Here is a 10,666-nt window from a genome sequence, read left to right as displayed (position 1 = left end):
AAAAAATACCAAACAACAACTTTTTATTTATTTATTTATTTATTTATTTATTTATTTATTTATTTATTTAATGCACAAAGTCTGTAGTAATCATATTTTTTTGTTATTTATTACTTGGCTGCTATAAGAACAGCAGCACAATTTTTCAGATTTAATCAAGAGGGTGTAAAATACTAAAATAATTTTTTGAAATACTAAAACAAACTAAAAAAAATCATTTTGACTATTTTTTTATGTAGAACACATTAAAAAAAAAATACAGTGGGAGGAAGTCCATTCAATTCCAGAGGTCGCTGATTTGTGTCAGTCATCACTGCTTAACCGCGGAGTCAAGTCAGATTTGATGTCTTAATAAGTATTATCAAAGGCAGCATTGCTGTACTCATAACGGTCATGGTCCACATAAGTTTTGGCAAAGTTCTGCTTACTGGCCTCGGGTGTGGATTCAAAGCCATGGTTAGAGTAATGAGAGCTGTAGCCAGTGTTTAAGGCCTTACTCAATACAGGTGGCTTGGTTCTTGCGCCACTGATCTGGTATGATGGAATCCTATCACGATGCAGTCCTCTGACTGTGTCAAAGCCTTGGCCTCTCTCTAGGGTAGAGTCTTCCGCTGGCTTTTTACGTTTGACACAGCAGATGCACTTATTCCTGGAAACAAAACAAAACAAAAAAAAAATACAATTAGTTACTGACTGTTATACATACAGTATAAGAGTATTATCTTATATCAATTTCTATATCTTATGTAACTTAATGCAGTAGATTCTACAATCAAATTCATACCTTACAAGAAAAGTAACTGGTGCATTTATCAGTGTGTTTAAAATTGAAAAATAACACAGAGACACAAAAAAGTGCTTAATTTTCTTACCCTTTCATGAAGGTGACAGCCATGAGTAAGATGATAAATATAGAGGAGATAATGCAAACTATGGCAATCTTGAGCCACACTAAAATATAAACAATATAAAAAAAGTTCATTTCAGACAGGCAAATCACATTGAGAGTATAATGTATTATATTTGAGTGGGGAGTGACTGCTTACATTTGTCATCCTTGATTACTGGAATAAAGTCTGTGACTGCCAAAAAGAAAAGAAAAAAAGATTCAAAATCCAATTGTTTTATGCAACTATTAAACAGTTCATATCATATCCTGTAGGATTTGTTATAGTTCTTGAAAGTATTACAAATAAATCTTACTATTTGGGTTGAAGCAGTAGGCTGAAGCAAGCTGGCTGGGTTTGTTGACACATGGAGTAACTGTCAGCTTTCCACTGGAGAACTGAACCACGTCCTTGTCTTTGCTCCACGCAGGTCTGTAAGGAGAAAGACAATGCAGTATACTGAGGGATCGACCTTCAACTCTATATTAATCCCACTGATGTCACACAGATTCCCTCCCTCCTGATTAACATCATATAATACAAGTATGCTGGACTGTAATAGACCAGCTTCAAGGATGAGATCCTCCACTGTTTAAATCAGGGGTGTCAAATCACTGTCCTCGAGGACCATTCCACTCCAGGTTTAACAGGTAAAATTATATAGTAAACTACTTCAGGGTCTGGATCTAGCTTTAATTGGTTCAATTAACCCTTTAAGGTACAAAGGAAGTATGTGTCCCACGAATAAAATTATGCTAACTTTTTTTTTTTTTTTGCAATGAGGCGCATGAAACATGGTTTAAAATGTACTGACAGGTTGGATCTGGTCATCCAAATTGTCAGTTTCCTCCCTGTGTCACTTGAGTCACTCTCAAATGTATTTTAAGAAGAAACTGTTTCAACAGCCGCTCAAATCCCAGTGTACCTTAAGGGTTTAAACAATTTAGAACAGAGCTGGAACAAAGACCAGGAGTGGAAGGGCCAGCTTTGGCCAACCCTGATTTAGATCAAGACAAAAAATAAAACAAATAGTGGTATATTGTTTTTGTAGATTTTTTAAGTGTCAGTCTAGTTCCAAAGAAAAGGTTTGTCAGCACTGCAGAGTGCCATTGAGATAATAAGGCCCTTAGGGAGTTTCTCTGCCCCCCTACCCCCACCCCACCCCACCCCACCCTGCCCCGCCCGCAATGAAAAGCAGTTTTATTACTTACATGCCGTCAGGGATGGGTGTGGATGTACTACTCAGTTGTTTCTTTGATGCCAAGCTATCACCAAGGGATAAACACCGTTGCATAGCTTCACTGTATGTCATGGTACTGTTCCCAAATGGAGGATAGACCACGTATACATCTGTAAAAGACACTGTGTGAAGAAACAGAGCCGAACTGATTTTTACCACTGTATTCCAAAACCTCTTCAGTATTGTCATATCCTTTGCTGTTATGTTTTAATTCTGAATAGGCGTTATACATGGAACTGGTTGTACAGTTAACTAGATCAGGAAGATGCACAGAAATCTTTTTGGGAAATGAAAGACTTGTAAAGGAACTGAGCAGAGACCAAGCAACATTGTATTATTGTACATCTTACCACGCCAATCTCAATCAGCTTTGCAATATTTGTTTTAGTGTTTTGTGGTATTTACTGTATTGTACATAACAAAGAATTGTTTTTAAGAAAGTGTTTTACAAACGATGTACATGTGTAGCAGTACAGTAAAGCACACAAACTAAATTAACCAGCTTATAAATCAAATAACCAGGCATTTCCACTAGAACACACTAGCTCTCGAACTCAAGAGACCCGAGATGGTTACCATTGGTTTTGTAGCAGTAGGCACTGGGTGCAGTGTAGTATCCACAGGGCCCTTTTTTAATGATGCCTATATTACTGTTGCCACAAGTCTTGATCGCTGTGGTACGGGCAAGAAGAATTCACTGCTCTTCCACCCATCCATACCTGCCATCGAAAAGTTACATCATGAAAATGAAGGGTGAGCCAAAGCATTTACTTCCATAAAAAAAGTCAAACTGAATGTGGTTCAGAAATAGATTGTAGTATAAAATCTCTGATGCTTTAAAAATTAGGTTTACATGATATGAGAATATTACAAGTACAGAGCAATGTATTCAAATTGTAATGTGGAAGGATCCTTCAAAACACATGTTGTTTTTTTTGTTTTTTTATTGATATTCGATTGCAATGTAAACGGAATTCAATGTATTGGTATGTGGGTTGTGCAGATTATGGGTTATTTTCAATTGACTCAACCAAGATAATGTATTTGATAATGGTAACACCGTGTAACAATTTATTATTTTTTTTTTTTGGTTCCTGGGTATTAAGTGTTATTTCCTAATTGCTTATGCCTCAAAAGTATAGAAAATGGCTATTATTCCCCACAAACTTTGCTTTTGTGACCAGGACAATGATATTTTGAAATTTACCTATTTTCCAGAACATTTCAGATAGATTCAGTGCTGAGTAAACTTGGAGTAACTTCTAGAACTTTCTAGAACTTTCCAGTAATATAAATAGTAGTTTAAATACAGGGGCCTTAAGCCCACCAGTTCAGTTTAGTTCCAGCTGCCTAAGTGGATACATATCTGCATTTTTCTGAGATGGCATCAAGGTCATAAGAGACTTCAAAATGGTGGCATTCCTGATGGGTCTCCAAGGCGGTTTTACCAAGTTTCCCTGCTATCTTTGCCTTTGGGACAGTAGGGACTCCAAGGCGCACTACCACAGGCGGGACTGGCCACAGCGGACCGAGTTCTCTGTGGGGAGGAACAACGTCAAGTGGGAGCCACTGGTGGACCCCCGGAAGGTGCTGATGCCACCACTGCACATCAAATTGGGCCTTATGAAACAATTTGTCAGAGCTCTAGATAAGGAGTCGGCTGCCTTCAAGTACCTTCAAGACTTCTTCCCTAAGCTGTCTGAGGCAAAGGTCAAAGCCGGTGTCTTCGTCGGACCACAGATAAAGAAGATCCTGGAGTGCAATGAATTCCCCAAGAAGCTCACTAGTAAGGAGAAAGCGGCTTGGAACAGCTTTGTCGCAGTGGTTCGGGGCTTCCTGGGAAATCACAAGGCCAAAAACTATGTGGAGCTGGTTGAGACTCTGGTGAAGAACTACGGCACAATGGGCTGTAGGATGTCCCTCAAAGTCCATATCCTTGATGCTCATCTTGATAAATTCAAGGAGAACATGGGAGCGTACTCGGAGGAGCAAGGCGAGCGCTTCCACCAGGATATACTGGACTTTGAACGCCACTACCAAGGACAGTATAACGAGAACATGATGGGAGACTACATTTGGGGGCTGATTCGTGAAAGTGATTTACAGTATAATCGTAAATCTTGAAAAACTACTCACTTCTAAATCTTTTGTAGTCATTTTTGTATTACTTTAGTATAAATACATGTTAATTTGGATTCATATGTTGTTTTTTTTTTTACTTTATGTGAACGAAGAGACACAAATTCGCCCGTTTTCTCATTGAAAATAGGTAAATTTCAAAATATCACTGTCCTGGTCACAAAAGCAAAGTTTGTGGGGAATAATAGCCATTTTCTATGCTTTTGAGGCAGAAGTAATTAGGAAATAACACTTACTACCCAGGAACAAAAATTGTGTTACATAGTGTAATCAAGGTGAAACAGACCCCAATGTAAGAGGTTGAATCATTTGTAAGTACTTCAATTATTTCCATTTTAATATCCTACTATGACCTCTATCACTCTCTATAGTTTTTTTTCTGCTTAGATTACTATTTTTCAGGATTACTATCACAGCTTTTTTCAAGCATTGTCTAAAAGCTGAATTTCTGAAGTGAGAACTCTGACCCACTAGGGTGGTGTGCATCTCTAATTTCCAGTTCCTTGTGAAAGATGTTTTTCCATTGACTTTACAGATCAGTTGCAGAGGTGTGGCTGAAATGACTTACACACACCCCCAGTGGCCATTTAGAAAACTTGCCGCATTTCAGAAGTTCAGCTTTTCGAAGTAGAATATTTAATAAGCAGTGCAAACATAAACAGCAGAGAATGACACAAAATGACAAATTAAAAAGTAAGAAATTAAATTAAACATTCTGAAAATTTATATGGTACTGAATGTGTTCAATTCTAACCACACTCTCAGTGCATACGTTACCTGCAGGTCTGGAAGCTGGTGTTCTGAGCACTGGTCACCTGCTCTAAGGTTGCTAAAGCTGCATTCTGCGACAGACAGTACTCTCTGGATTGAGTGTAATTAAATGTAGTGATACTGGACTCAAAAACCCCTGAAATAACTGGTGAAAAAAAAGAAAGATGTCTTAATGGAAATAAAGAACAAGCCAACATGTACAGTACTAAATAATCCTGGAGCAATGTGGATTAAAGGGAGGTGGAGAAGCTCTGTATTGCTTTACACTTGGGTTTTCGAAACCAACCCTTGACGAGACTAAAATATATTGCCATGCCTCTCTGGCTTTAAATTTGCAGTTCAGTGGCATCTGTGCTTGAAATTGTTTAAGCTATAATGAAACTGTGATCATGTGTTTTTATTTTTCTAATATATTTATTTAGATGTCTCTTTGTATTCGCGATGCTTTCACTATTGAGCTGTACCTGTGCTGGCCCTGCAGGCCCAAAAGTGAATAAACTAAACTGAACAGCAGATAACCCTTTAAATCCTGTGTCTCTTGTGTAAATGTTTGATACCAGTTAATCAAAATAGATTGCTACAGTAGTGTGAAAATGTATTAGAACACCCCATTGCTTCTGTTGTTTTGATTTGTTGTGCATATGAAATCCAAACCACTGTAACTGATAATCTTGGAAAATTGTCAAATAAGCAAATTAGCAATTGTCTGATTTAATTGATGATAGGCCATGTGTGGAATTCATTAAAAAATAATAAGATAAAAAGGAACACACATACACAAATGGTAAAATGCATGTTACTTTTTTAAAGTTGTTCAAGATGCCTATTAAAGCACAAAGTGATCTAGCATTTTCACAAGAGTGCCTATTGTTTCTACATCACTAATTACTAAGTCTCACACAAAGAGGTTTTCATGCAGGTAGGTATTTAAGGATATAAATGACAAATCGAGGTGTTCTAATAAATTGGCACATTATTGTATAATAGGTTTTAAAAAAAGACAGATATTCTGTCCCTTGAAGGTATAAATACAATCTCACTATATAGTAGACAGACAGACAGAGACAGATAGACGATCTTACCAATGTCATATAGTGAACAGGTAGCAGCGTGCAGAAGGATAGCTAAACAGAACAAAATCCTCATTGTGATACCTATGATATTTGCTATGGAGTGAAGACTTCCAATCGTGTTTGCTCTTCTGTAGTTGCTTAGAAGCCAGTGAATCTATATACTCAAAAAATAAGAACCTGCCGAGGGCACTGGGTTGTCTTTCTAGGTCAGCCAACGCAAGAGACTGTGAAAAAAATGACACACCTTTCCACTTTATAACAACGTACTGATGTAGTACATACCAAAGTCCAAGGTGCAGATGCATTTTCTATATTTATCGTATGATTTATTCGTATTGGACACTAAGCTGATGTATCGGACACTAAGCTGTATTTTTAACACTTTTCTATTGCACATGTTCAAGATCCATTATAGCTCAGGAAGACTGACTAAAGGGCAATGACTGAAAGCATACTTTCTGAAAGCATTAGAAGAATTAAGTATAAAACAAACACAGAACTGCTTAGAACCACAATCTAACTCCTCTAAACAAGCTGCTTCTTGCCAGTGTTGTACCATTATGGTGTTTTTATTCATTTTAGAGAATCTCAAACAAAGAATTTTAGGAAAAATGTATTTTTGTAGATTATCAAAAAAAGTTACAAGAAATAGATTTTTTTTTTTTTTTTGCAAAACTCCAAAAATGCTAATTCAAACCCTTTGATGCTATGATAGTATTGTCTACAAGGTGCTAGAAATTTCAATATGATAATGAAGAACCTAATTCTAGAAAAGTCTAGAAAATGCTGGATTGTAGGTGAACATTCTTAGAAAGTATAAAAGGGTTAGGCATAGGATGATTGCTGTCATTACCAGTAAGTCAATATGGGACAAAGTAAAGATCTATCTGAAGAAAATGAGTTATTGTCATAAAGCTGGAGAAGGATAGTTCCAAGCATTTCAGTATCACAATTTCAAATATTGTTTCTATTATCAAGAAGTACAAGACTCATGGTACTGTCACAATGCTCCCTCGGTCTGGAAGAAAGAAGGTTCTTTCACCAAGAACAAGAAGAAGAATTGTGAGGAAGGTTAATAACAATCCGAGATTGACTGCCAAAGATATTCAAAGTGAATTGGCTGCAGGTGGGACTGGGATTTCCATTTCAACCATAGGTCAAGTATTGCATGGTGAATGTCTCAGTAGTCGCAGGCCAAAGAAAAAGCCACTCTTAGGAAAACGTCACAAGGACAATCACTTAAAGTTTGCAAAACGGCATTTAAATGATGGATATGAGTTCTGGTCAAATGTTTTGTGGAGTGATGAAACAAAAATCGAGCTATTTGGTCATGCTGATAGTCGTTACGTTTGGAGAAAGTCCAAAGCACACATCAAAATCTACTTCAGAATTGTTAAAGAAGAATAAAATCAAGGTTCTGGAATGGTCTAGTCAAAGTCCCAATCTAAATCCGATTGTGAATCTTTGGTATGAGTTGAAGGCTGTGCACAAGAGAAGTCCTCGAAATTTGAATGAACTGGAACAATGCTTTGTTGAAGAATGGTCAAAAATCACTAATGAATAATGCCAAAAGCTCATTGACAAATATCCTAATTGTTTAAAATAGGTTATTATTGCTAAAGGTACCTCAACTAGCTATTAATTTCATTTCCCTTGTCAGGGTATGAATACTTTTGAATTAGCATTCTTTGAATTTTGCAAAAAATAATTGCTAAAATAAATAATTGTAGAAATCTTGTAACTTGTTCCTCATCCACAAAAGCAAAAACTTTTGCTACAAAAGATTTTTCCTGCAATTATTTGTTTTTGAGAAATTTCTAGAAATGATAAATTCCCATTGGGGTATGTAAACTTTTGCCTACAACTATATATATACACTGTATATATAGTAACAAAGCCTGACGGCTCAAATTCATTGCACCCTTTTAAAAGCAGACCAAGACACAGAACAGTACTTTTTAGGCACTTTCATGCACTTTTATGAATTACAGAAAATAAACTAGCAAAACACAAAATACGTGGAGTACTAAACTGTACTTTGCAAGCTTTTAACTAACACCAGACAGCTAAGCTGTTTACCAGTCAAAACCCAGTTGTTTCACACACAAATAGGTTCACCCTATGTTCACGCAGAACCTTTTCTTGTTTACACAGGTCTGCTCTGCACATGGCCTTTCTCCATCCGCCTACTCTATAGGGTTTCCCCTGCCTTAATCAGCCTCAGGTGCTTCACTTTAAAATGGTAACCCTGTGGAATTCTGGGAAATGTAGTCCTGCAGCACATATTTTCTCCTCCCCCCTCAAGCCAAGCCAAGCCAAGTACAAGGTTGTCCTGGAAGAAAACTTGCTTCCTTCTGCTCTGACAATATTCCCCAACTCTGAGGATTGGTTTTTCCAGCAGGACAATGCTCCATGCCACACAGCCAGGTCAATCAAGGTGTGATGGAGGACCACCAGATCACCAGGGCAGCAGTGTGGAAGAGTGGTTAGGGCTCTGGACTCTTGACCGGAGGGTTGTGGGTTCAATCCCCAGTGGGGGACACTGCTGTTGTACCCTTGAGCAAGGTACTTTACCTAGATTGCTCCAGTAAAAACCCAACTGTATAAATGGGTAATTGTATGTAAAAATAATGTGATATCTGTATAATGTGAAATAACGTATAATGTGATATCTTGTAACAGTTGTAAGTCGTCCTGGATAAGGGCGTCTGCTAAGAAATAAATAATAATAATAATAAATCAAGACCCTGTCATGGCCAGCCCAATCTCCAGACCTGAACCCCATTGAAAACCTCTGGAATGTGATCAAGAGGAAGATGGATGGTCACAAGCCATCAAACAAAGCCGAGCTGCTTGAATTTTTGCGCCAGGAGTGGCATAAAGTCACCCAACATCAATGTGAAAGACTTGTGGAGAGCATGCCAAGACGCATGAAAGCTGTGCTTGAAAAATCAGGGTTATTCCACCAAATATTGATTTCTGAACTCTTCCTAAGTTAAAACATTAGTATTGTGTTGTTTAAAAATGAGTATGAGCTTATTTTCTTTGCATTATTCGAAGTCTGACAACACTGCATCTTTTTTGTTATTTTGACCAGTTGTCATTTTCTGCAAATAAATATATATATATATATATAATAAAAGAAAAAAGAGAAAAGGATATTTCAGGTACTTAAAAAGGTAGAATAATTGATTACAAATCAATTATCAGGACGTTTCGGACTACAAGTCCTTCATCGGCCGAATACAAAAAAACAGTGGGTGCGTTAAGTAAGTGAGCGGCTCAGTAAAAAAATCAACTTAACGACTCGCTCAGTTCCACTCCCGCTGAGCCGCTCAGAGCGCTCCTGAGCATTTTTCATCAGTGATCAGAGTGAGCGGACGGAATGGACACCTGCAGGAAACAAGTGGAGATGACAGGCAGGATTGACAAATACGTTTGTCAAGAACGATGAACTGGTTTCGACTTATGAAGTTATGTATTAAATTGGCTAAATAAGATGGTAAAAATTGTTGATTTCAATTTTGTATCATTTAATTTCATTTTTTTTTTAAATGTAGAGCTGTTTTATAGTTATTAGTGTATTATTATTAGGCTTGTAGTATTAATATTATTCATAATTCTCATTATTAACGTCGGTATTGTCGGTATTAAACACAGCCAGATATGAGGTTCAGTCCAAACAGAGCTCCGAACTCAGCGAGGTACAGCAGGGGACAGTAACCACACGGGGTCATTTCATCTACTAAAGGTGCTTCTACCAAGTATTGACTCAGGGGGGTGAATACTTATGCAACCAACAAATGTCTTTTTTTTTGTTTAATTAACCTTTGTGTCACAATAAAAAATATTTTGCACCTTCAAAGTGTTAAGTATGTTGTGTAAATCAAATGGTAAAAATCCCAATTAAATCCATTTTAATTCCAGGTTGTAACACTACAAAATGTGGAAAAGTCCAAGGGGGGTGAATACTTATGCAAGGCACTGTATATATACACACACAGGTGCCAAAGCAGTCAATTGGATGATTTTCACTTTTATATTACTCTACATGTGTGAAAAGATACACCGTTGTCAGTTCTTGACTTTTACTAAATATACAGCTTTTGAAAGGCACGATCGCAAAAAAAATAAAGTTATACCTCTCCCAAGAACTTCCAGACATATACACACACACACACACAAACAACAATAGCATTTCGCTCATACAGTATTAGTAGTATTTAGGCTTCTTAGTTGTTTTTTTTCTTCCCGTCTGGACAGTGGCTGAGAATGCGCTGTATAGTATTGATTAGATCAGTTTGCGCAGCCCTTAAATGAATGAAAATGTGAATGCAACAAAGTGGAGTTGGCATTCAGACCAGGTGGCAGCAACACAGCTCTCAGGAAGCTTACAGGCAAGCCCGCGGGCGCCAGGCCAGACTACAGGGGTCGCTGGTGCGGGGTGAGCCGAGGACACCCTGGCTGACCTAACCCTCCCTCCCGTCCTCGGTCGGCAAAGGAAAAGCCTGGACTCGAACTCGCAACGTCCAGACTATAGGCCACATCCTGCACTC

The 10,666-nt window shown here is 37.7% G+C and overlaps 1 protein-coding gene across 1 annotated transcript; it reads right to left on the bottom strand.

Moving 5' to 3' along the window:
- Positions 1 to 240: 240 nt before the first annotated feature.
- On the bottom strand, positions 241 to 2,818 carry LOC131700647 (uncharacterized). Its single transcript, XM_058999228.1, has 6 exons — positions 2,704 to 2,818; positions 2,099 to 2,249; positions 1,204 to 1,319; positions 1,047 to 1,082; positions 873 to 951; positions 241 to 649 (listed from the first exon to the last, which is right to left on the bottom strand). Exons 2-6 carry the CDS (start codon positions 2,197 to 2,199, stop codon positions 349 to 351), a joined length of 633 nt encoding a protein of 210 aa, XP_058855211.1. The 5' UTR covers positions 2,200 to 2,249; positions 2,704 to 2,818; the 3' UTR covers positions 241 to 348.
- Positions 2,819 to 10,666: the final 7,848 nt, after the last annotated feature.

This window comes from Acipenser ruthenus, chromosome 2 (assembly GCF_902713425.1).
Source record: "Acipenser ruthenus chromosome 2, fAciRut3.2 maternal haplotype, whole genome shotgun sequence".
Lineage (NCBI taxonomy): Eukaryota > Metazoa > Chordata > Actinopteri > Acipenseriformes > Acipenseridae > Acipenser > Acipenser ruthenus.
Note: the sequence above shows the minus strand (reverse complement) of the source record. Positions and strands in the feature narration are given on the sequence as shown.

Coding starts and splice junctions, on each gene's coding strand:
- LOC131700647 (XM_058999228.1), bottom strand. CDS start 2,199: ATGACATACAGTGAAGCTATGCAACGGTGTTTATCCCTTGGTGATAGC. Junction 1,320..2,098: donor ACACCCATCCCTGACGGCAT/GTAAGTAATAAA, acceptor TTCTCCTTACAG/ACCTGCGTGGAGCAAAGACA. Junction 650..872: donor GCTGTCACCTTCATGAAAGG/GTAAGAAAATTA, acceptor TTTTGTTTCCAG/GAATAAGTGCATCTGCTGTG.